Source organism: Bufo bufo, chromosome 9, assembly GCF_905171765.1.
Source record: "Bufo bufo chromosome 9, aBufBuf1.1, whole genome shotgun sequence".
In the NCBI taxonomy this organism is placed as follows: domain Eukaryota; kingdom Metazoa; phylum Chordata; class Amphibia; order Anura; family Bufonidae; genus Bufo; species Bufo bufo.
Window position 1 is genome coordinate 23,280,516 of NC_053397.1, and position 26,806 is coordinate 23,307,321.

General features: G+C 45.7%; 1 protein-coding gene across 9 annotated transcripts in view; it reads right to left on the bottom strand.

Annotated features, from left to right (window-relative positions):
• The window catches only part of MITF (melanocyte inducing transcription factor), a 195,567-nt gene that overhangs the window by 112,399 nt on the left and 56,362 nt on the right, over positions 1-26,806 (bottom strand). The window contains exon 1 of one of the 9 annotated variants that reach the window (XM_040406577.1): positions 5,701-5,812. The exons of the other annotated variants lie outside the window; for them this stretch is intronic. Within the exon in view, the coding sequence (XP_040262511.1) occupies positions 5,701-5,753 (53 nt within the window). The 5' untranslated portion in view covers positions 5,754-5,812. Of the gene's footprint in view, positions 1-5,700; positions 5,813-26,806 lie in introns of those variants that run through there. 9 annotated transcript variants of the gene reach the window in all.

Below are 26,806 nucleotides of genomic sequence, written 5' to 3' on the forward strand. Positions count from 1 at the left end.
TGCGTAACGTGGGGTTTCTCTCCGTGCATGCACTACTTTTTTGCAGTGCAGACGGATCACGGACCCATTCAAGTTGAATGGGTCTGGATCAGTCTGCAAAATCCGCACGGATGTTGCCCGTGCATTGGGGACCGCAAACTGCGGTCCCCGAGCAACGGCCGTGTGCATGAGCCCTTATTCTGTGATAGCTAGAAAATATAACTGCACCGGTGACCGCCCTCCTCTTCCAACCACCCAAGGCATATCCACTTAAGTTAAGTCCACTTAATTTGCAAACACACCTGCCTAAGACGACATGACGAAGGCTAAACCAACCAGCCCCGAGGCACTCTGGGTACAGTTATGCAAATGAGCACAATGTGCAAGAACAAAAAAAATAAAAAATTACAAAAAAAACGGAGAGTAAGCACTTTCTCCCATACATTAGTCAAGGAGAGAACTTGCCAGGAGCGAGAATACTTTTAGCAACACTGGAAGCTCAGGGGACAATAATAGACAGGATCCTAACCAAAGTAATGCAAGTTCTATCACCTGCAATAATAGGCATAACAGGTGAGAGCTCGCGGCCCGGGGAGGCGATTATCCAACGGAACACAAGTCCCACCGCTCCACAGCTTCTCATGAAGAGGTATCATCTCATCTGCAAGCTGACACTTATAAGAAAGAGGCTGTGATCCGCTACGGGGAAAAGTAGCCCTTCTATATATATAGTAGGTACCAAATTTAGCCTGGGGGGCGGGGGGGGGGGGGGGATTTGAGGGGTAGAAAGGTTAGGTTTGCACAATCACCAACTTAATGTCTCAATGAGATAAAAAAAAAAAAAAAACAAGCTGGTTAGTCAGCAGCTTCATTTCCTCAACTGCAGCGCTCCACAAATGACACTGCCGAGGCTACCAGTCACGCAGACGATGGGGGGGGGGGGGTCATGTATCAACCTTTCAGCAGGGACTAAAAAAATCATTGAAGTGAGGGGTGTTCTTTAAAGTGTCTCATGATAAATATCTCTATTGCTCTAGGTCAGTGATGGCTAACCTCCGGCACTCTAGCTGTGGTGAAACTACTACTCCCAGCATGCTCCATTCATTGCTATGGCGTACATCTTGGGAGTCATAGTTTCACCACAGCTGGAGTGCCGGGGGTAGGAGTGCACCACCAATGAGGCCAGGTGAGGCAGCACCAGGTAAGGGCAAGAGGAGGGCAGTGGAAGGGCCATGGGCATTGAGCGCTTTCATCGTGGCAAAGAGGTTAGGTTAAGAAATTGAGGGGGGGGGGGGGGGCGCCGTTTCAGTTTTCGCCTCTTGCAGCAGAAAGTCTAGGTGCACCCCTGGCCGGAGGTTAGCCATCACAGGTGAACATGCGGTGGTGTTCATAGAGAAAAAGAGGGTCCCACAGCAAAGTGCATAATGGGCCCCTCACTACGGTGCTGGGTTTTGCCACCTAGGATAGGAGAACCTGTTTTTTTGTTCCCCTCTTCCCCCCCTTCCCGTTTCCATAAGCCTATAGGGCAATTCCGTACCCTAGCATGGGTTCTTACTATCCAGAAGCAAAGGGGATGGGTCCAACCAATGGGTATACTAACACAGAGATCAACAGTCTCAAATGCCTAAAACGTCTGTTTGACTGCAACTTGTTAAATTCAAAGAAGATGCTTAACCAATCAGTGATGACACCGCCCCCCAGGAGCCGGTACATTACAGTCCTACTACAGTACAGGACGGACTTCTGACCACAGACCTGGAAGCCAACAGATCTCATGATCAATGTCTCTATTAGGGCTCATGCACACGAACGTGTGCAGCCCCTCCCCGTATCGCGGCCCACAAACTTGAATAGGTCTGCAATCCGCAAGATATGGAGTGGAGGCATGGAGCAGAAGCCCACGGAGTGCTTCCATGGGATTTCGGTCAGTGTCTCCACACCGCAGAAAATAGAACGTGTTCTATTTTTTTGCGGTGCGGACTGAATCTTGCAGATCGTGGACCCATTCAAGTGAATGGGTCCGCATCTGAAAGCGGCAGGCACGCGGCCGGTGTCCATGCATTGCGGTCCTCAGTACGGGCATGGGGTGCACACGTTCGTATGCATGAGCCCTTATTCTAGGCAGTGGTGCTCACAGACGAAAAAAAAAGAGGGTCCTATAGCAAAGATCATAATGGGCCCCTCACAATGATGCTGGGTTTTGCCACCTAGGACATAAGAGCCTGGCGTAGTTTTCTCCTTCCATTCTGTTTTCATGAACCATCCTAGCACAGGTTCTTACATTCCAGAAGCCAAGAGACGGGATCAACCAGTGGACTGGGCCCTCTATTTCCAAGGGGCAGCCTAACACAGAGATCAAGAGCCTGGCATTCCTAAAAGAGGAACTTGTAAAATTCTAAGACAATGCTTAACCAATCAGAGATGACACCGCCCCCCAGGAGCCGGCACATTACAGTCTTACTAATTGAATGAGAGATTTCTGACCACAGACCAGGAAATCCGCAGATCTCTTGGGCCTGGTTCTTTCTAGCAGAGCACAACCTCCCACCGATTATCTATTGTGACACTGACCATCTTTAAGGATGAAGCTACAAGGAACTAAACTACCATTGAGATAAAGAAGTCTATTCGGTAATTACTTCACATCTACTAAAGGAACCGAGCCTCAATGTGGGGGAAATTTAGATTTTTGCTTTAAAAAAAAAAAATGTACGTACAGCTTATTAGAACCACAAAAACTTTATAAAACAGAAGAAAAGTCACTGAGTAAGTGCAACTGCAGCAACACAGCACAAAACAAATGCTGAACCCCATGGAAACAACGGTCTTGAAAAGACAGTATGTACGGGGCATGAACGAACACTAGCGACAGCTCCATACAAAGACGTCAACTCCGGACCAACAAACGCGCCAAGGTTCAAAGGCTTTTGTTATAATAATCAATGTAAAAGTGAAAAAAAAAAAAGAACCTGTGAAAAACTGTAACATTATATCAGGAAATTGAATTATCAGCAAATCCTAACATATATATGTATAAGGCAAATTTAACCCTTTACGGGCAGGAATGATTTGAGAAATAGTTAGTTGGGGTTGTGGATCTGCTGGTGGGCGTTATCTGTATCTGTATCATGCTGGCCTGCTTAATGGGATTGTCCCACAAAAAAATCTTCTACATTTTTTAAACCGGCACCTGCATCTGAATACTTTTGTAATTGCATGTAATTGAAAATTAAACATAGCCACCGAGCTAGTCACTGAAATCTAATTGTATAGCGCCACCTGCTGTTTGCTCTTTTTCTAATTTCTCCGTCCTGCTCACTGAGATGGAAGCACACGTCCAGTTCCATCCTTCAACTGCCACCAGCTGCAGCAGGAAGGACACGCCCCCCCCAGCATAAATAAACAATTGGAGCAATGAATGGGGGGGGGGGGGGATCTGATATTGGATTTTCATTGTTTAATATTAATCATGGGACAGTCCCTTTAAATGGTGGTCTGGCTGGGCTTCTTTTCAAATGCAATATAAGGGATTTGAATTGGTAGAGGTGGGGGCCCTATTCAGGTCCCCAACCTATTAGTCAGGGTATCTACAATAAGCCCCTTTAAGCACTGGAGGACCCAGCCTGTTTGTGAATTACGCCAACAGAACATTGATTTTCTTGGAAACTGTGTAATACCTAATTTTCCCTGCAGGGGCGCTGCAGAGAGATTTGAACACTTGCCACCAGGGTCACCACAGGGATGGCAGTGATGGCTGATCAACCCCACAAAGAATCTGTCCAACCGGGTGAAACCATTGCATTCCGGGAGGTGGAGTCAGCGGGTGGGAACCGGTCTGAGTGATGGAGGCTTTCTATAAAAGATATTTTATGGCTTTGTAGGAAAGAATTATATTTACCTCAAGTGCCTTCCTCATTATGTGCCTCAAGGTTAAGACGACCTCCTTACACAAACACATACATCCTGGAGCATATATCTGCAAGGACATTTGCTATATTGCATTCCTCCCAGAGATGGGGACATGCTAGATATCAGACCGGCCTGTCACCGTATATGTCCGCACAATATACAGTAGCCGTGGCCGGAACGTTCACTCAGCTCGTCCTCAGGAAACCTTCCATTTTTCTGTTTTAGGGCTTTAAGACAAGCATTTCCTTATATATGTATTTATTTATTTATTATACTCACCTATATGTAACACATATTCTTAAACTTAAATTTAAAAAGTAGCCAAATCCTAACAGATAAGGAGAACCTTCAGAGGTTAGGCTTCACGCTCGCGTTTTGTGCGAATCCGTCTTGTATCTGCACAGACCGATCCGCACCGATAATGCAAACGCTTGTATCCGTTCATAACGGAACAGTTTGCATTATTCATTAAAAAAAAAAGTCGAAGTAAAAACGGATCCGTCTTGACTTACATTGAAAGTCAATGGGGGGACGGATCAGTTTTCAATTGCACCGTATTGTGTCAGTGAAAAACGGATCCGTCCTCCTTCGACTTACATTGTAAGTCTAGACGGATCCGTTTGGCTCCGCATCGTCAGACGGTCACCAGAACGCTGCAAGGTGCGTTTTAGTGACCGTCTTAAAAAAACGTAACGGAGACCAAACGCAGCCAAAGTGATGCATTCTGAACGGATCCTTATCCATTCAGAATGCATTGCGGCTGAACTGATCCGTTTTGGACCGCGTGTGAGAGCCGTGAATCGGCAGTGTGAAAGTAGCCTTAGGCAACAATTCCTGAGACAAGATAGAGAGATAAATAGATAATAGATAGATAGATAATAGATAGATAGATAGATAGATAGATAGATAGATAGATAGAATATAGATAATAGATAGATAGATAGATAGATAGATAGATAGATAGATAGATAGATAGATAGATAGATAGATAGATCTATTGAATCTAATATATAGTCTTCTATTTGTCTTTATATCTATTTATCTACAGGTAAAACTTGAAAAATTTGAATATTGTGCAAAGTTCATTTATTTCAGTAATGCAACTTAAAAGGTGAAACTAACAGATGAGACTCATTACAGGCAAAGCGAGATATTTCAAGCCTTTATTTGTTATAATTTGGATGATTACGGCTTACAGCTTATGAAACCCCAAAGTCTCAGTTTTGAGGTCCCCTTTGCTCAGGGGGTATGGATTAATCAGCTGACTAGAGGGCGACACTTTGAGCCGAGAATATGGAACCTTTTCACAAAATTCTAATTTTAAGCTGCATTAATGCAACTCCTTTTAATTTGCATTACTGAAATAAATGGACTTTTGCACGATATTCTAATTTTTCGAGTTTCACCTGTATCTACCTAATCTATATCTACTATCCAATCTATCTAATGATGAGTCTATCTATATCTATCTAATCTCTATATATTCATCTATTTGTCTATCTATGCATCTATATCTAAAATTTCCAATATATTACAACCAAGTATTACGGTATATTACAGATATTATTACATACATATAGTAAAACTTCTACATACATTATTTAAAACTATAAACACACAGTAATGAATGTTTTATTTCAGTTATACACAATTAATACTATAGTATTATTACTGCAGTTATTATTTTTATTACTCTCCACATCGTACGAATCAGAACCGATTAAGATAAGTTCTAGGATTATGATAAAGCAAACATTTGAGGCCAGGGATGTGAGAGCTGGGGCCCCTGCCCTGTGACGAGGAGCCGCTTACCTTGTTCTCAGGTCGTATGTCATCTGCTGGCTCAGTAAGCAAAGTACATTCATGTTCCAGTCAACCCCACAGAAAACACTCCTGCAGCACGAACAAAAAGTTTCCCTGACCAGCGCCAGCTTCCAGAAACTGACTCTGCACAGACTCCCACGTCCTGCAGTGTCACATCAGCATCCTGGTCTCAATCCACAGGCAGAGACATTTAAACCCCCCCCCCCCCCCCCGCAAATCTGAATAAGTGAGTAATGCCTGACACCCTGCGATCCTGCTCAACCTGTCCAGAAATCCTGCCCATTTTCATGCATACATTAACTGACAGATGACAAGAAGACCTGCCTGCGTTTTACGAGGATCGTTAACAGAAAGAAATACCCAATCATCCTGTTTCCCTAATACTATAGACCAGTAGACTACAACTCCCAATATATCAGCCAGAAAAAAACATGCACTAAATGTGGTTGTCTGATATATATATAAAAAAAGTGGGTACCTTTTTCCAAAAACAGCGCCTCCCTTGTTCATAGGTTAGGTCTGGTATTGCAGATCATCCTAGTGAGCTGCAATTCCAGGCAGAATCCACTGACAAGAGTGGCGCTGTTTTTCTGTATTCAGACAACCGCTTTACATATGGGACGCACCTGGTGTTTTAAGGGACTATGGGTTATCTGAGATTTTCATATTGATGGCCTACCCTTAGGATAGGTCATCAATATCAGGTTGGCGGGGGTCTGACTCCCAGCACCCCTGCCGATCAGCTGTTTGAATGGGCTGTGGCCCTCATTGAAGCGCCGTCCATTGGATAGAGGCCGTGTCTGGTATTGCAGCCCATGTCCATTCACTTGTGACCGATGTACGGCGCAGTCACTGGTCTAGGAAAAGGCCTGATCAGGGGTGCAGGGACTTGGACCCCCACCAATCTGATATTGATGACATATCCTGAGAATAGGCGAGACAGGCCATTAAAGGAGTTCTCCGGGTTCTTAATATTGATGACCTATTCCGGCTCCGGAAAAAAATTGAACATGTCCTATTCTTGTCCAAACAAGAATAGGCAGTTCTATGGGGCTGCAGATCCGCAATACACTACGGACGTGTGAATGGACCCTAGGGCTCTTGCACACAACCGTATAGCTTTTTCAGTATTTTTTTACGGATCCGTTGTTCCGTTTTTTGTTTCCATTGTGCTTCCGTTTCCGTTCCGTAGTTCCGCAAAAAATCTCCATATGCGATCCGTTGTTTGCGGATCGCAAACAGAAACATAATTTTTTTTTATCATTAATATAATGTACAGTAATGTGTTTTAACAGTATATGGGCAAAGTGGGCATGGATCCGCAAAAAAACGGATGACGCATGTGTTCTGTATGCATTGCGTAGTTTTTGCGGACCCATTGACTTGAATGGAGCCACGGATCGTTATTTGCAGACAATAATAGGACAAGTTCTATCTTTCAGCAGAACGGATATACGGAAACGGAATGCACACGGAGTACATTCAGTTTTTTTTTTTTGCGGAACCATTGAAATGAATGGTTCCGCATACGGACCGCACAAACAAAACGTGTGCAAGAGGCCTTAGGCAGAGATGTATGGCAGCAGCTTATTGACCTCTCCCAATTAAGAACACTTGCACACTTAATGGGGTCTCACGGTCAGGAACCCCACAATCCCCAGAAAGAAGAGGTTAAAGGGTTATCCTATAATGTATTAATGAAAAATGAATAAAAATGACATCATCATATTATCCCATCATATAGCACATGATAAAGCTATAACCAGCTCTGTACCTCACATGGATCCACATTCATTGCTCCAATTGCTCTGCTAAATTTATATCAAGTTGGCAGCTCAGGGGGGCAATTCCTTTCTGCTGCAGCTCAGGGGGGCAATTCCTTTCTGCTGCAGCTCAGGAGGTATATTTTTTCTGCTGCAGCTCTCACCCTATCACAGCTCAGGCGGCAGTTGAAAAATTGAACTGAGCATGTGCGGCCTTCTCAGTGAGCAGGACAAAGAAATTAGAAAAAGAGCAAACAGCAGGTGGCGCTATACAGATACATTTTATTGAATAACTCACTGGCTGTGCTAAACTTTTAATTACATGCAGTTACAAAAGGATTCAGATCCAGGTGCTGGTTTGAAAACTGTAGAATATTTTTCATGACACAACCTCTTTAAGGCACCTTGACAATTTTCCTGCACAGCACTTGTCCTGACTGCAGTATACCTGTATTCAAATGATTGTGGGGTTGTGGGGGTCCCAGCACCCCCCCCCCCCCCCCCCATCCTTGTGATATGTCCTAGCTTAATATTAATGGAAAAAAAGAAAAGGGAAGGTACAAAAGGACGATTATCCCTTTAAAGGAAAATATGTAGGTGGGGTAATTAGGTCAAGGAAGAAACATTCATATAAGAAATTGATGTGTTTCTAAATATAATTTTGTTCCCTACTTGTATGTCATTCTGTAGAACTCAGATTGCGCCTCACAGTTCATGTTTACAACCTTTATACACCATAATGTGTCGCCTGAATGCAGCATTATTTCATCATGTGGGAAATATCTGAACTTTAGCAGCACTTACTGATGACATTGAGTCCAGCATTTTAAAATGTGCCCTCCCAGTATCTGTTATTTTTGGAAATATTTTATGGGGGGAGAGGTGTAACCATTTTGGCCCTTGGCTCTGATGCAGAGCAAGAGATGTCCATTGTGTGTAGCGGATAGGACTGGTTACTGCAGCGCTCCATTGTGTGTAGCGGATAGGGCTGGTTACTGCAGCGCTCCATTGTGTGTAGCGGATAGGGCTGGTTACTGTAGCGCTCCATTGTGTGTAGCGGATAGGGCTGGTTACTGTAGCGCTCCATTGTGTGTAGCAGATAGGACTGGTTACTGTAGCGCTCCATTGTGTGTAGCGGATAGGGCTGGTTACTGTAGCGCTCCATTGTGTGTAGCGGATAGGGCTAGTTACTGCAGCGCTCCATTGTGTGTAGCGGATAGGACTGGTTACTGCAGCGCTCCATTGTGTGTAGCGGATAGGGCTAGTTACTGCAGCGCTCCATTGTGTGTAGCGGATAGGACTGGTTACTGCAGCGCTCCATTGTGTGTAGCGGATAGGACTGGTTACTGCAGCGCTCCATTGTGTGTAGCGGATAGGGCTGGTTACTGTAGCGCTCCATTGTGTGTAGCGGATAGGGCTGGTTACTGTAGCGCTCCATTGTGTGTAGCGGATAGGGCTGGTTACTGTAGAGCTCCATTGTGTGTAGCGGATAGGGCTGGTTACTGCAGCGCTCCATTGTGTGTAGCAGATAGGACTGGTTACTGTAGCGCTCCATTGTGTGTAGCGGATAGGGCTGGTTACTGTAGCGCTCCATTGTGTGTAGCGGATAGGGCTAGTTACTGCAGCGCTCCATTGTGTGTAGCGGATAGGACTGGTTACTGCAGCGCTCCATTGTGTGTAGCGGATAGGGCTAGTTACTGCAGCGCTCCATTGTGTGTAGCGGATAGGACTGGTTACTGCAGCGCTCCATTGTGTGTAGCGGATAGGACTGGTTACTGCAGCGCTCCATTGTGTGTAGCGGATAGGGCTGGTTACTGTAGCGCTCCATTGTGTGTAGCGGATAGGGCTGGTTACTGTAGCGCTCCATTGTGTGTAGCGGATAGGGCTGGTTACTGTAGAGCTCCATTGTGTGTAGCGGATAGGGCTGGTTACTGCAGCGCTCCATTGTGTGTAGCGGATAGGGCTGGTTACTGCAGCGCTCCATTGTGTGTAGCGGATAGGGCTGGTTACTGTAGCGCTCCATTGTGTGTAGCGGATAGGACTGGTTACTGTAGCGCTCCATTGTGTGTAGCGGATAGGGCTGGTTACTGTAGCACTCCATTGTGTGTAGCAGATAGGACTGGTTACTGCAGCGCTCCATTGTGTGTAGCGGATAGGACTGGTTACTGCAGCGCTCCATTGTGTGTAGCGGATAGGGCTGGTTACTGCAGCGCTCCATTGTGTGTAGCGGATAGGGCTGGTTACTGTAGCGCTCCATTGTGTGTAGCAGATAGGGCTGGTTACTGTAGAGCTCCATTGTGTGTAGCGGATAGGGCTGGTTACTGTAGAGCTCCATTGTGTGTAGCGGATAGGGCTGGTTACTGTAGCGCTCCATTGTGTGTAGCGGATAGGGCTGGTTACTGTAGCACTCCATTGTGTGTAGCAGATAGGGCTGGTTACTGTAGCGCTCCATTGTGTGTAGCAGATAGGACTGGTTACTGTAGCGCTCCATTGTGTGTAGCGGATAGGGCTGGTTACTGCAGCGCTCCATTGTGTGTAGCGGATAGGGCTGGTTACTGTAGCGCTCCATTGTGTGTAGCGGATAGGACTGGTTACTGTAGCGCTCCATTGTGTGTAGCGGATAGGGCTGGTTACTGTAGCGCTCCATTGTGTGTAGCAGATAGGGCTAGTTACTGCAGCGCTCCATTGTGTGTAGCGGATAGGGCTGGTTACTGCAGCGCTCCATTGTGTGTAGCGGATAGGGCTGGTTACTGTAGCGCTCCATTGTGTGTAGCAGATAGGACTGGTTACTGTAGCGCTCCATTGTGTGTAGCGGATAGGACTGGTTACTGTAGCGCTCCATTGTGTGTAGCGGATAGGGCTGGTTACTGTAGCGCTCCATTGTGTGTAGCAGATAGGACTGGTTACTGTAGCGCTCCATTGTGTGTAGCGGATAGGGCTGGTTACTGTAGCGCTCCATTGTGTGTAGTGGATAGGACTGGTTACTGTAGCGCTCCATTGTGTGTAGCAGATAGGACTGGTTACTGTAGCGCTCCATTGTGTGTAGCGGATAGGACTGGTTACTGTAGCGCTCCATTGTGTGTAGTGGATAGGACTGGTTACTGCAGCGCTCCATTGTGTGTAGCGGATAGGACTGGTTACTGTAGCGCTCCATTGTGTGTAGCAGATAGGACTGGTTACTGTAGCGCTCCATTGTGTGTAGCGGATAGGGCTGGTTACTGTAGCGCTCCATTGTGTGTAGTGGATAGGACTGGTTACTGCAGCGCTCCATTGTGTGTAGCGGATAGGACTGGTTACTGTAGTGCTCCATTGTGTGTAGCAGATAGGGCTGGTTACTGTAGCGCTCCATTGTGTGTAGCGGATAGGACTGGTTACTGTAGCGCTCCATTGTGTGTAGCAGATAGGACTGGTTACTGCAGTGCTCCATTGTGTGTAGCGGATAGGACTGGTTACTGTAGCGCTCCATTGTGTGTAGCAGATAGGACTGGTTACTGTAGCGCTCCATTGTGTGTAGCGGATAGGACTGGTTACTGTAGCGCTGCTCCCACTGAATTGAATGGTACGAGCTCTGTCCACTACACACAATGGATGGGGCTGTAGTTCCTGCACCTGAACAGAAAAGCTGATCACTGGGGTGCAGACTTTTACGCCCACCCCCATCAGATATTGATGGCCGAACCTGAGGATTAGCCATGATAATGAAAGGATTATTGAAATGAATGTAATTATGAAAGCATTATTACGTTTCAGGAGGCATGATTATTTGTTTTCCGGTCCTGCACAGAAACCAACCTAGCCTTATACTGTGCCGGGCAGCAGCAGCAGCAAAAGCATATACTCTTCTTTTTATCGCCTTTACAACCAGCGCCTGTCCTGGGTTATAATCAGGAGCTCTGTATATGTACGGAACGGGATTTAAGCTTCTGCACTCAAGCAGGACAGGTCGGGTCCCCGGCTGTTAGTGACACCTGGGGACCCCAAGTAGAAGACAAACGTGGTTTATTACGGCTTCTGCCGTCTCCTGTGCTCAGTGCTTACAGCGCTATGCTGGTCCCTCTATTGGACCTAGTGATCATGTGATGCAGAGCTGCTTGGACTTAGCATGCCCTGAACAGCACTGCCTGTGCCTGTGTACAATGCCCCCAAGGGGCTGTTTTCCGCTGTAAGGGCTCATGCACATTAACGCGTTTTCTTTCCGTGTCCATTCTGTTTATTTTGCGGCCTGTATGCGTAACCATTCATTTCATTGGGGCCGCAGAAAAAAACGAAAATTACTCCACGTGCATTCCGTATCCTTATGTCCGCAAGTCTGTTTCATCAAAAAAATAGAGCACGTCCTATTCTTCAGGCATTGTTCCAATGGATCCGCAAAAAATACGGATGTAACACGGACGTCACACGGATGACATCCGTTTTTGTTTCTTTTGCAGATCCGTATTTTGTGGACTGCAAAATACATACAGTCGTGTGCATAAGCCCTAACTGGGGCTCTTTTGGATGCCCCAGTTACAGAGAAAAAGTGCAAAATATCTCCTATCTTTTAATGACCTCCGGAGGGACAAATTTTGTGCCAAAAAAATATTTAAAAAATATTCGAAAATATAATAAAATACAAATAAAATAAAAAAAGATTAAAAAAAAAATGAAATTGTCCATGCCAAACAAAACCGCCATCGTCACCCCATTCACGCAAATCTATACTACACATAATATATATATATATATCAAAACAACTGACACAAAATTGTGAACCCATTTTAATAACTTATTTTGGTATCAGTTTGCATATGGAAAAAAAAAGCTACAGTTTGAAAACAAAATTATTTAAAAATTTTTTTTGCAGTTTTCCAAAATTATACCTGAAAAAGTGAAAAAAATTCTGTCAAAAATATTCACAAATAGGCCAAAAGCAAAAAAAATTTTTAGAACGACCAACCAATAAAATAGTTGGGACCGTTAAACCATCTTGTGCGCCAAATCACGAAAAAAAATGTCTCGTCATTCAGGCGTTATAACTCTGATACAGCGAGTTTTTAACGCTATGCATTTCTCACGACGTTTGAACGTACTCTAAAAATAAAAGCTTGAGAAACTAAATTTGTAACAATCAAATTTCATTTTGTGAAGAAATAGTTCTGCAAATAGAAAAAAGGAACGCTATCACTTTAAGCCGACCTTAAAAGAGCAGAAATACAGGAAGTCTTGCCGAATGCTGATTACTAAATCACAAACGAAAGGTCAACGAGTCGAGCAGCATGATTTCCAAGTGAGCGCTACAAATACATTTGAGGAAATATGGCTTCTGCTCCGTTTGAAGTCATCGAGGAGTTGGCGTGAGACTGGTGGCGTGAACCAAACGTGGGATCTGTTTGGAGGATGACGGCGGCTGTAGGGCCTGAAACGGCACATCATTACGAGTCAGAGACTGGAAAAACATAGCTGCTTTTTTTTTTCCAAAAAACAGCGCCACATCTGTCTAGGGGCTGCACCTTAGCGCCATTAAAGTCAATGGGGCCGAGAGGCAATACTACATGCAGCCTGTAGAAGAAAGGAGCCATGTGTTTCTAAGGGCTCATGCACACGACCGTATGAAGTTTGCGGTCTGCAAAAAACAGATGCCCAAAAAATACTGATGACGTCCGTGTACATTCTGTATTTTGCGGAATGGAACAGCCGGCCCCTAATAGAAAAGTCCTATCCTTGTCCGTAATGCCGACAATAATAGGAGATGTTCAATTTCTTTCTGGAACAGACATTCGGAAACTGAATGCACACGGAGTAATTTCCGTTTTTTTGAAGACCCATTGAAATGAATGGTTCGGCATACGGTGCACAAAAAAAAAACGGAACGGACAGGGAAAGAAAATACCTTTATGGGCATGAGCCCTAAGCCTGGACAAACCCACTGATGGAAAGTCGCTAGATTGCAAGGAGACACAGTGGGGGTCATTAACCAAAAACAGTGTTTGATTCCCCACTGCGCTGCTGAAGGATGAGCGCAAATTATTAAGGCCTCATGCGCACGAACGTTGTTTTGGTCCGCATCCTAGCCATAATCTTCCAGTCATAACCTATAACAGAAATCCATAAAGCGAATGCGAACCTGCCCTAAAACACGTTTTGGATAACCTCGTTTGAGGAACCTATCAACATTAGCATTAAGAGCTCATGCACACGAACGTAGTTTCTTTCCATGTTCGTACCGTTTTTTTTTTTTTGCGGACCGTATGTGGAACCATTAATTTTCAAAGGATCCGGCAAAGAGACAGAAGTTACTCAGTGTGCATTCTGTTTCTGTATGTCCGTTCCGCAAAAAAAAAATAGAACCTATCCTATTATTGTCGGCATTACCGATAAGGATAGGACTGTTCTATTAGGGGCCGTTCTGTTCCGCAAAATACAGAATGCACACGGGCGTCATACGTATTTTTTGTTGATCAGTTTTTAGCGGACCTCAAAAAATATACATGAGCCCTAAATTTGTCGTTTTCCTGGGTGATCAGACTCACCCGTAGTAACTGAATCCTAGATCTGGGATAATCACTTTTAGGGCTCGTTCACACGAACGTGGGAAGCCCGTGCTGTGGACCACAAATTGCGGTCCGCAATGCATGGTCACCGTCCGTGGGCAAGGCGCATGTTGATCACAGACCCATTCACTTGAATGGGTCCGCGATCCTTCCGTTCCGCAAAAAGATAGAACTTGCAGAAAGCACTCCGTAGCGCTTCCGTAGTGTTCCGTTCCTCCGTCCTGCATCTCCGGGTTTCCGGACCCATTGAAATGAATGGTCCGCATTCGTGATGCGGAATGGCTACGGAGCGGTGCCCGTGTATTGCGGATCTGCAAATGCGGTCCGCAATACGGCAACGGGCATGACATGTTCGTGTGACTGAGCCCTTATAATGCATAAAAAATAATAATTGCAACCAGTGGGCTAAGGCCAGGTTCACATCACTGTAATCCGGTCACTGTATCCGGCGTACATGCAATATATTTTGGCATAAAGTCGGCATCAGGGGCGTTGCTAGGTTAAAACATTCAGGGCCTGGGCCCCTGATGTTTTGTCCCAGGCCCCGAATGTCCTGCCTGCCAGATAGATCCAACTGTATTGCCATCCTCAGGATGGCAATACAATTGAATCTAATGCCCTGCAAGGGCTGAAGGACCTGTGGTGACATCACAGGTCATGTGATCAGTGCCAGATGCAGTAGCTGTAAAGGACCTGCGATGATGTCACCGTCATGTGACCAGTGCAGGAGAGGACAGCTCAGCAGTGAAGAGAAGTCTGCTACATGAGGAGAGGTAAGTGAAGGGAGAGGCAGAGCAATGCTGGGAGTTGTAGTTATTTAACTGGGACTGTATGTTAGGGCTGAAGGGAGGGAAGTTATTTCCATGGGACTGAAAGTTGAGGGAGTGATGTTAATTACATGGGAATGCATGTTGGAGGTGGCTGGGGCACGGTGATGTTATTTACATAGGACTATATGTTGAAGGCGGGTATGGGAGGGAGTGATATTATTTACATGGGACTGAATGTTGAGGGGTAATATGATTTACATGGGACTGCATGTTGAAAGTGACTGGGGGAGGAAGTGATGTTATTTATATGGGACTGAATATTGAGGGGGTGATGTTATTTACATGGGACTGAATATTGAGGGGTGATGTTATTTACATGGGACTGAATATTGAGGGGGTGATGTTATTTACATGGGACTGTATGTTGAAGGCGGCTGGGAGGGGGTTATGTTCTTTACATGAGACTGTATGTTGAATGCGGCTGGGGAGGGGGTAATGTTATTTACGTGGGACCGTATATTGGATGGGGCAGGAGAGATGGTGTGATGTTATTTACATGGGACTGTAATCTAGAGGGGGCTGTAGATAGAAAGGGATGTTATTTACATGGGACTGTATATTGGAGGGGGCTGGAGAGGTGATGTGATGGTATTTACATGGCACTGTATGGCGGAGAAGGGAAATAATGTTATTTACATGGGACTGTATGGTGGAGGGGCTGAGGAATTATAATTTTTGAGGACCGTAAATGGAGGAATATAACTACAGGGGGCGATATAAATACTGGGAGGGCTTCAGGGCGAGCATTATAACAGTAGGGGGCGATATAAATACTGGGGGCATTTTAAATCCAGGAGACATTAGGCGTTCTTATTACTACTGGGGGCTCTATACGAGGGACTTATAGATCCACATCATTTCTACTAAGAGCACTGTGGGGGTCTTATTACTACTGACGGGTCTGTATATAGCTTTATTACCACTGGGGGAACAATAGGGAGCCTTATTTCTACTGGGGGGCTCTGTAAGGGCATTATTAATACTGGAGGGCTCTTTAACTAATGGGGGAACTCTTGAGGAGCATTATCACAGTTGGGTCCAGTAGGGGGCAGTATTACTAATGAGGGCATTCTAGAAGGGAATTACTATTGGTGGGACTACGAGGAGCACTATTACCATAGGGGGCACTCATTGCTATTCAGGAGAGTATTTGGGGGTACAGAAAAATTAGGAAGCTATGATGTCTGTGTGTCACACTCTGTAGAGACGAGGCGGCTGAGAGAAGTGTCCGAACGGAATAGAGAAGATGATGGCAGAGAAGATCTACATCAGAGGTACGTGCTGCTGTATAGCTATAGCGGGCTTAAGGGTCGGTTGGTCGACTTAGAGAATTGGGCCATATGCATTGGGGCTTGGGCCCCGGATCTTCTGAGACCCTAGCCACGCCCCTGGTCGGCATATATGCTGGAGAGCAGCCGGATTACCGGCGGATCCCATTATAGTGAATAGGGTTCCGGCATTGCCCGGTAGTATCCGGCTATGTCAAATACAGTGAACTCCAGCAGTCCGTTTCTCCGCTGTTCCGGAGTTCTAGCGCAGATGTGAACCCAGCCTTAGAAAGCACTTCAAAAACATATTTTCCCTTCCGATGCATAAACTACGTCATCAAGGAAGGGTAAGGCGACTTTCACACTTGCGTTTTTGCTGGATCCGTCATGGATGAGCAAAAACGCTTCCTCCGTCATGATTATACAACTGGCTGCATCCGTTCTGAAGGGATCCAGTTGTATTATCTCTAAAATAGCCATGACGGATACGGCACTAACACCAATGTGTCCGAGAAAACGGATCTAGCACCATCGACTTACATTGTTTTTCATGCCGCATCCGAGGACGCACTCAAAAACGCTGCTTGCAGCTGCGATGGGAACGCAACCAAACAGAAGGGAATGCATTATGGCTCACTCCGCTCCCTTCTGTTCAGTTTTGTCCCCATTGACAATGAATGGGGACAAAACCGAAGCGTTTTCCTCCGGTAATTGAGATCCTATGACGGATCCCAATAGCGGAAAAGAAAACGCTGATGTGAAAGAAGCCTAATCCCTGTCTGGAGCTCACAGCAGTAAATCTCAACTCCAGGTATGTTCCAGTCACGTTTTCACAAAAAAGCTCCCGCTCCCGTTCCCGATAACAAATATGTCCTCTATGTATGTAAGGCACCAAAAAAGGACCAACTATACAGGTTTACGTTCAACCATATAGAGATTTGCATACGTCGATGCGACATTTAAACCCATGGTAGATCTGCGGCGCTGCAGATAAAATTATACTTAAATAAAAAATAATTGTGCAAAATAAATTCCAAAAAGGGACAAAATAAATCCTTTTCTTTCAGGTGCGTATCCAGAGACGGACGGCCGGCGCTTCCTCGTAATCCCTCGAGTATACAGGGAGACCGTAATCACATCAGCCGCGTGCTCCACTCTCCTCCTTCACATAAGGCTACTTTCACACTTGCGTTAATGTTTTCCGGTATTGAGATCCGGCAGAAGATCCGTCACCCATTGACTTTCAGTGTATTTAGTGACGGATCCGTTTTTTTTTTCCGTTTTGATTTCACACAACCGCATCCTAACGGAACGGATGCAGATCCTGATGTGCAAAATCAACAAGGATCCGTTTAATTCCGGTACATTCCTCTGCCGGATCTCAATACCGGAATTAACAACGCAAGTGTGAAAGTAGCCTAAGATGTGAGACTCACTTAAAAAAACTCGGCTGCAACCAGGAGTCGAAATGTTGCCGATTCCTGTATCCCTGCTAAGGCGTATTTTTGGATTCTGGATACAGTGGAGACTAAAGGAAGAGCTCCATAACTGATGGAGGGGAACGTTAGGGCAGCTCTGATCTTTACGTGGTCCTCTAGAGCAGGGATGGCCAACCTGAGGCTCTCCAGATGTTGTAAAACTACAACTCCCAGCATGCCCAGACTGCCAACTGCTATCAGCCTACAGCAGGGCATGGTGGGAATTGTAGTTTTACAACAGCTGGAGAGCCACAGGTTGGCCATGCCTGCTCTAGAACATGAAGGCGGCAATCTGACTGGGCGCCATTTGTCATTTGCACTAGTTCTAATGAGTTTCCCAAAATGTCATAGTGCAGGAAACGGGGATCAAACAAATCTTAAAAATGCATTTCCCACCCCAAATAAAAAATAAATAAATCTTGTGGAATCCCCTTAGGCTACATGCACACGAACATTGTTTGTTTCCGTGCCCGTTCTGGGTTTTTTTGCGGATAGGATGCGGAACAATTCATTTCAAAGGGTCCGCAAAAAATGCGGACAGCACACCGTGTGCTGTCCGCATCAGTATGTCCGTTCCGTAACCCTGCAAAAAAAAAAATAGAACATGTCCTATTCTTGTCCGTTTTAGGCCTCATGCACACGGCCTTTGTGCGGCCCGCAAACGGCAGGTCGGCAATCCACGGCCGCGGACCCATTCGCTTGAATGTAATCCAAGAAAAAGCAAATGTCGAGGCTCACCTGGTCCCAGTTTGAAGTGGAGGCGCGGATATTCGCCAGGAACTCAGCGATAGTAGACATATAAGTGAAAGAGGAGATCCAGCTTCCAATCAACCGTATAAATGCTTTAATGAAAAACGTGCTAAAATCCGGACGTGTACATCAGGTCTACGCGTTTCAGATCAACAAATTCAGATCCTTACTCATGACAACACGATGGTGTGAGACACTGGCCTTAAATAAGGGGCAGGTCAAGCGTATCAGGTGGACACAATCAACACATGGCTCCACCTCCGAGACATAAAAACATAGGCTAAAAAAAGAAAGAAAAAGAAGAAAATCTTCAAGGGAAACAAAAAAGTACCCCGGTCAGTAATGCAGTATGAGATCTCAGTATGGGTCAGTAATGCAGTATGAGATCTCAGTATGGGTCAGTAATGCAGTATGCATTAGTAATGCAATATGAGATCTCAGTATGGGTCAGTAATGCAGTATGCATTAGTAATGCAATAGGAGATCTCAGTATGGGTCAGTAATGCAGTATGCATTAGTAATGCAATATGAGATCTCAGTATGGGTCAGTAATGCAGTATGCATTAGTAATGCAATAGGAGATCTCAGTATGGGTCAGTAATGCAGTATGCATTAGTAATGCAATATGAGATCTCAGTATGGGTCAGTAATGCAGTATGCATTAGTAATGCAATAGGAGATCTCAGTATGGGTCAGTAATGCAGTATGCATTAGTAATGCAGTATGAGATCTCAGTATGGGTCAGTAATGCAGTATGCATTAGTAATGCAGTATGAGATCTCAGTATGGGTCAGTAATGCAGTATGAGATCTCAGTATGGGTCAGTAATGCAGTATGCATTAGTAATGCAATATGAGATCTCATATTGCATTACTGACCGTGGTACTTTTTTGTTTCCCTTGAAGATTTTCTTCTTTTTCTTTCTTTTTTTAGCCTATGTTTTTATGTCTCGGAGGTGGAGCCATGTGTTGATTGTGTCCACCTGATACGCTTGACCTGCCCCTTATTTAAGGCCAGTGTCTCACACCATCGTGTTGTCATGAGTAAGGATCTGAATTTGTTGATCTGAAACGCGTAGACCTGATGTACACGTCCGGATTTTAGCACGTTTTTCATTAAAGCATTTATACGGTTGATTGGAAGCTGGATCTCCTCTTTCACTTATACATTCACTTGAACGGGTCCGCAATTCCGGAGATGCGGAACAGAACACCGCAAGCACTACGTTGTTCCGCACCGCAAATAAATAGGACGTCATATTTTTTTGCGGTGCAGACAGACCACGTACCTATTCAAGTTGAATGGGTCTGGCCCGCTGCACGGATGTTGCCCGTGCATTGGGGACCGCAATTGCGGTCCCCAATGCACGGAACGGCCGTGTGCCTGATGCCTTAGGCATTGTTACAATGGATCCGCAAAAAAAAAACGGATGGCATAATTTTTTTTGCGGATCCACAATTTGTGGACCGCAAAACACATACGGTCGTGTGCATGTAGCCTTAGGACTCGTTTACACAACCGTATGACTTTTCAGTGTTTTGCGGGCCCTTTTTAACGGATCCATCTTTACGTTTTTTGTTTCAGTAGTGTTTCCAGTTCCGTTTTTTCCGTATGGCATATACAGTAATTACATAGAAAAAATTGGGCTGGGCATAAAATTTTCAATAGATGGTTCCGCAAAAACGGAACGGATACGGAAGACATACGGTGTACATTCCGTATGTGTTCAGTTTTTTTTTTTTTTTTTGCAGACCTATTGACTTGAATGGAGCCACGGAACGTGATAAATATTTCGGATCAAGAGAAGATCCCCCCCCCCCCCCCCCGCATTATTTATTCACATTTATTTCACCACTTTTCTTAACACCTGCCAATATTTGTAGTGATAACAATAATTGATTGATGCACAAAGTTTATTTGGTGAAATAAATTAAAATAAGTAATTCAGGGAGACAAGATCTTTATTTGATCCAATAATTTTTTTTATATATTATGAGGGGGATTTATCATTAACCCCTGGCATGAGAATGTCCCAAACCTGAGGTTTTAAACACCATTTCACCTAAATTCAGGCACAAGTGGCATTTCTGCGCTGCCCTCGACGCTTTCCTGAGAAGGGTGCGTGGTGAGGGTGGGGGAGGGGTCAGCGGGTCCAGAACATTTATCTGCTTTTATGCCAGTTTTTTTTGCAAAACATGACTAAAATCTACACCAGCTTCTAGGTGGCGTAGATTTAAATGTAGGTGCACGGACTGCTGGAGGACCTATACTGAAACACTAAGCAGCCAGGACCCATACTGAAACACTAAGCAGCCAGGACCCATACTGAAACACTAAGCAGCCTGGACCTATACTGAAACACTAAGCAGGCTGGACCCATACTGAAACACTAAGCAGCATGGACCCATACTGAAACACTAAGCAGCCTGGACCTATACTGAAACACTAAGCAGCCTGGACCTATACTGAAACACTAAGCAGCATGGACCCATACTGAAACACTAAGCAGCATGGACCCATACTGAAACACTAAGCAGGCTGGACCCATACTGAAACACTAAGCAGCCTGGACTTATACACTGCGTGCAGAATTATTAGGCAAATGAGTATTTTGACCACATCATCCTCTTTATGCATGTTGTCTTACTCCAAGCTGTATAGGCTCGAAAGCCTACTACCAATTAAGCATATTAGGTGATGTGCATCTCTGTAATGAGAAGGGGTGTGGTCTAATGACATCAACACCCTATATTAGGTGTGCATAATTATTAGGCAACTTCCTTTCCTTTGGCAAAATGGGTCAAAAGAAGGACTTGACAGGCTCAGAAAAGTCAAAAATAGTGAGATATCTTGCAGAGGGATGCAGCACTCTTAAAATTGCAAAGCTTCTGAAGCGTGATCATCGAACAATCAAGCGTTTCATTCAAAATAGTCAACAGGGTCGCAAGAAGCGTGTGGAAAAACCAAGGCGCAAAATAACTGCCCATGAACTGAGAAAAGTCAAGCGTGCAGCTGCCAAGATGCCACTTGCCACCAGTTTGGCCATATTTCAGAGCTGCAACATCACTGGAGTGCCCAAAAGCACAAGGTGTGCAATACTCAGAGACATGGCCAAGGTAAGAAAGGCTGAAAGACGACCACCACTGAACAAGACACACAAGCTGAAACGTCAAGACTGGGCCAAGAAATATCTCAAGACTGATTTTTCTAAGGTTTTATGGACTGATGAAATGAGAGTGAGTCTTGATGGGCCAGATGGATGGGCCCGTGGCTGGATTGGTAAAGGGCAGAGAGCTCCAGTCCGACTCAGACGCCAGCAAGGTGGAGGTGGAGTGCTGGTTTGGGCTGGTATCATCAAAGATGAGCTTGTGGGGCCTTTTCGGGTTGAGGATGGAGTCAAGCTCAACTCCCAGTCCTACTGCCAGTTTCTGGAAGACACCTTCTTCAAGCAGTGGTACAGGAAGAAGTCTGCATCCTTCAAGAAAAACATGATTTTCATGCAGGACAATGCTCCATCACACGCGTCCAAGTACTCCACAGCGTGGCTGGCAAGAAAGGGTATAAAAGAAGAAAATCTAATGACATGGCCTCCTTGTTCACCTGATCTGAACCCCATTGAGAACCTGTGGTCCATCATCAAATGTGAGATTTACAAGGAGGGAAAACAGTACACCTCTCTGAACAGTGTCTGGGAGGCTGTGGTTGCTGCTGCACGCAATGTTGATGGTGAACAGATCAAAACACTGACAGAATCCATGGATGGCAGGCTTTTGAGTGTCCTTGCAAAGAAAGGTGGCTATATTGGTCACTGATTTGTTTTTGTTTTGTTTTTGAATGTCAGAAATGTATATTTGTGAATGTTGAGATGTTATATTGGTTTCACTGGTAAAAATAAATAATTGAAATGGGTATATATTTGTTTTTTGTTAAGTTGCCTAATAATTATGCACAGTAATAGTCACCTGCACACACAGATATCCCCCTAAAATAGCTAAAACTAAAAACAAACTAAAAACTACTTCCAAAAATATTCAGCTTTGCTATTAATGAGTTTTTGGGGTTCATTGAGAACATGGTTGTTGTTCAATAATAAAATTAATCCTCAAAAATACAACTTGCCTAATAATTCTGCACTCCCTGTACTGAAACACTAAGCAGCCAGGACCCATACTGAAACACTAAGCAGGCTGGACCTATACTGAAACACTAAGCAGCCTGGACCCATACTGAAACACTAAGCAGCCTGGACCCATACTGAAACACTAAGCAGCCTGGACCCATACTGAAACACTAAGCAGCCTGGACCCATACTGAAACACTTAGTAGGCTGGACCTATACTGAACCACTAAGCAGCCTGGACCTATACTGAAACACTAAGCAGGCTGGACCTATACTGAAACATTACGCAGCCTGGACCCATACTAAAACACTAAGCAGCATGGACCTATACTGAAGCACTAAGCAGCCTGGACCCATACTGAAACACTTAGTAGGCTGGACCTATACTGAAACACTAAGCAGGCTGGACCTATACTGAAACATTACGCAGCCTGGACCCATACTAAAACACTAAGCAGCATGGACCTATACTGAAGCACTAAGCAGGCTGGACCCATACTGAAACACTTAGTAGGCTGGACCTATACTGAAACACTAAGCAGCCTGGACCCATACTGAAACACTAAGCAGCATGGACCTATACTGAAACACTAAGCAGGCTGGACCCATACTGAAACACTTAGTAGGCTGGACCTATACTGAAACACTAAGCAGCATGGACCTATACTGAAACACTAAGCAGCATGGACCTATACTGAAGCACTTAGCAGGCTGGACCCATACTGAAACACTAAGCAGGCTGGACCTATACTGAAGCACTAAGCAGGCTGGACCCATATTGAAACACTAAGCAGGCTGGACCTATACTGAAGCACTTAGCAGGCTGGACCCATATTGAAACACTAAGCAGGCTGGACCTATACTGAAACACTAAGCAGCCTGGACCCATACCGAAACACTAAGCAGCCTGGACCCATACTGAAACACTAAGCAGCCTGGACCCATACTGAAACACTAAGCAGGCTGGACCTATACTGAAGCACTTAGCAGGCTGGACCCATATTGAAACACTAAGCAGCCTGGACTCCTACTAAAACACTAAGCAGCCTGGACTCCTACTAAAACACTAAGCAGCCTGGACCCATACTGAAACACTAAGCAGCCTGGACCCATACTAAAACACTAAGCAGCCTGGACCTATACTGAAACACTTAGCAGCCTGGACCTATACTGAAACACTTAGCAGGCTGGACCTATACTAGTGCTTCTCAATTATTTTCTGTCATGCCCCCCCTAGGAAGAAGAAAACATTTTGTGCCCCCCGCGCGACTGTGAATAGTATAATTTGTCTATAAAATTGTTATAAGTACACCTCTGCATAACACTGTATCCTTATTAACGTATAAGAGAATAAAAAAAGAAAGAAATGTGGATCGGACACACACTTATGGGGGGATCTGTGGATGACGGACACTTATGGGGGGGATCTGTGGATGACGGACACTTATAGGGGGATCTGTGGATGACGGACACTTATGGGGGGATCTGTGGATGACGGACACTTATGGGGGGATCTGTGGATGACGGACACTTATGGGGGGATCTGTGGATGACGGACACTTATGGGGGGATCTGTGGATGACGGACACTTATGGGGGGATCTGTGGATGACGGACACTTATAGGGGGATCTGTGGATGACGGACACTTATGGGGGGATCTGTGGATGACGGACACTTATGGGGGGATCTGTGGATGACGGACACTTATGGGGGGATCTGTGGATGACGGACACTTATGGGGGGATCTGTGGATGACGGACACTTATGGGGGATCTGTGGATGACGGACACTTATGGGGGGATCTGTGGATGACGGACACTTATGGGGGGATCTGTGGATGACGGACACTTATGGGGGGGATCTGTGGATGACGGACACTTATGGGGGGATCTGTGGATGACGGACACTTATGGGGGGATCTGTGGATGACGGACACTTATGGGGGATCTGTGGATGACGGACACTTATGGGGGGATCTGTGGATGACGGACACTTATGGGGGGATCTGTGGATGACGGACACTTATGGGGGGGGATCTGTGGATGACGGACACTTATGGGGGGGATCTGTGGATGACAAACACTTATGGGGGGATCTGTGGATGACGGACACTTATGGGGGGATCTGTGGATGACGGACACTTAGGGCTCATGCACACGACAGTATTTTGCGTTCAGTATACTGGCCGTTTTTGTAGTTCAGTATGCGGTACATATACTGAACCATTCATTTCAATGGTTCAGCAAAAAATACTGAAGTGTCTCCGTGTGCATTCCGTTTCAGTATTTCAGTATTTCCGTACCATGAAAAGATAGAACATGTCCTATTCTTGTCCGCAAATCACGGTGCTTGGCTCCATTCAAGTCAATGGGTCCGCAAAAAAAATGGAACACATACGGAAATGCATCCGTATGTCTTCCGTTTCCATTCCGTTTTTTGCTGAACCATCTATTAAAAAGGTTATGCCCAGCCCAATTTCATCTATGAAATTACTGTATACTGTATATGCCATACGGAAAAACGGAACGGAAAAACGGAACGGAAAAACGGAAACAAAAAAACGGAACAACGGATCCGTAAAAAACGGACCGCAAAGCACTGAAAAAGCCATACGGTCGTGTGCATGAGGCCTTATGGGGGGATCTGTGGATGACGGACACTTATGGGGGGATCTGTGGATGACGGACACTTATGGGGGGGGATCTGTGGATGACGGACACTTATGGGGGGGATCTGTGGATGACGGACACTTATGGGGGGGGATCTGTGGATGACGGACACTTATGGGGGGGATCTGTGGATGACGGACACTTATGGGGGGGGATCTGTGGATGACGGACACTTATGGGGGGGATCTGTGGATGACGGACACTTATGGGGGGGATCTGTGGATGACGGACACTTATGGGGGGGATATCTGTGGCTGGCACTGTTACAGGGGGATCTGTGGCTGGCACTGTTATATATGTGCCATCCACAAACCCCCCATCCCATAACAGTGCCATCCACAGTGCCCCCCCAGCCCATAACAGTGCCATCCACAGACCCCCACCCCTTAACTGTGCCATCCACAGATTCCGTGTGCCCGCCGCCGCCGTTTAAAGTTATTAAACATGCCCCCCTCACTCCTAATAGTACCGTATATCCGAATTTCTTCTGTATAATGCCGGCAGGCGGGCCGGGCGGCCGGCGCGTCCCTTAGTGACGTCACTTGTCTGCGCCGCCTGCTTCATTCATAAAGCAGGCGGCGCAGGCACGTGACATCACTGAGGGACGCGCCGGCCGCCCGGCCTGCCTGCCAGCATTATACAGAAGAAATTCGCACACCCCAAAGGCCGGCCCTGAACGAGCCCCCGTTTACGGAGCCTGGCGCCCCCCCTGGACCTATACTGAAACACTTAGCTGGCTAGACCCATACTGAAACACTAAGCAGCCTGGACCCATACTGAAACACTAAGCAGCATGGACCCATACTGAAACACTAAGCAGCCTGGACCTATACTGAAACACTAAGCAGCCTGGACCTATACTGAAACACTAAGCAGCCTGGACCTATACTGAAACACTAAGCAGCCTGGACCCATACTGAAACACTAAGCAGGCTGGACCTATACTGAAACACTAAGCAGCCTGGACCCATACTGAAACACTAAGCAGGCTGGACCCATACTGAAACACTAAGCAGCCTGGACCTATACTGAAACACTAAGCAGCCAGGACCCATACTGAAACACTAAGCAGCCAGGACCCATACTGAAACACTAAGCAGCCTGGACCCATACTGAAACACTAAGCAGCCTGGACCCATACTGAAACACTAAGCAGGCTGGACCCATACTGAAACACTAAGCAGCCTGGACCCATACTGAAACACTAAGCAGCCTGGACCCATACTGAAACACTAAGCAGGCTGGACCCATACTGAAACACTAAGCAGCCTGGACCCATACTGAAACACTAAGCAGCCTGGACCCATACTGAAACACTAAGCAGGCTGGACCCATACTGAAACACTAAGCAGCCTGGACCCATACTGAAACACTAAGCAGCCTGGACCCATACTGAAACACTAAGCAGCCTGGACCCATACTGAAACACTAAGCAGCCTGGACCCATACTGAAACACTAAGCAGCCAGGACCTATACTGAAACACTAAGCAGCATGGACCTATACTGAAACACTAAGCAGGCTGGACCTATACTGAAACACTAAGCAGCCTGGACCCATACTGAAACACTAAGCAGCCTGGACCTATACTGAAACACTAAGCAGCCTGGACCCATACTGAAACACTAAGCAGCCTGGACCCATACTGAAACACTAAGCAGCCTGGACCCATACTAAAACACTAAG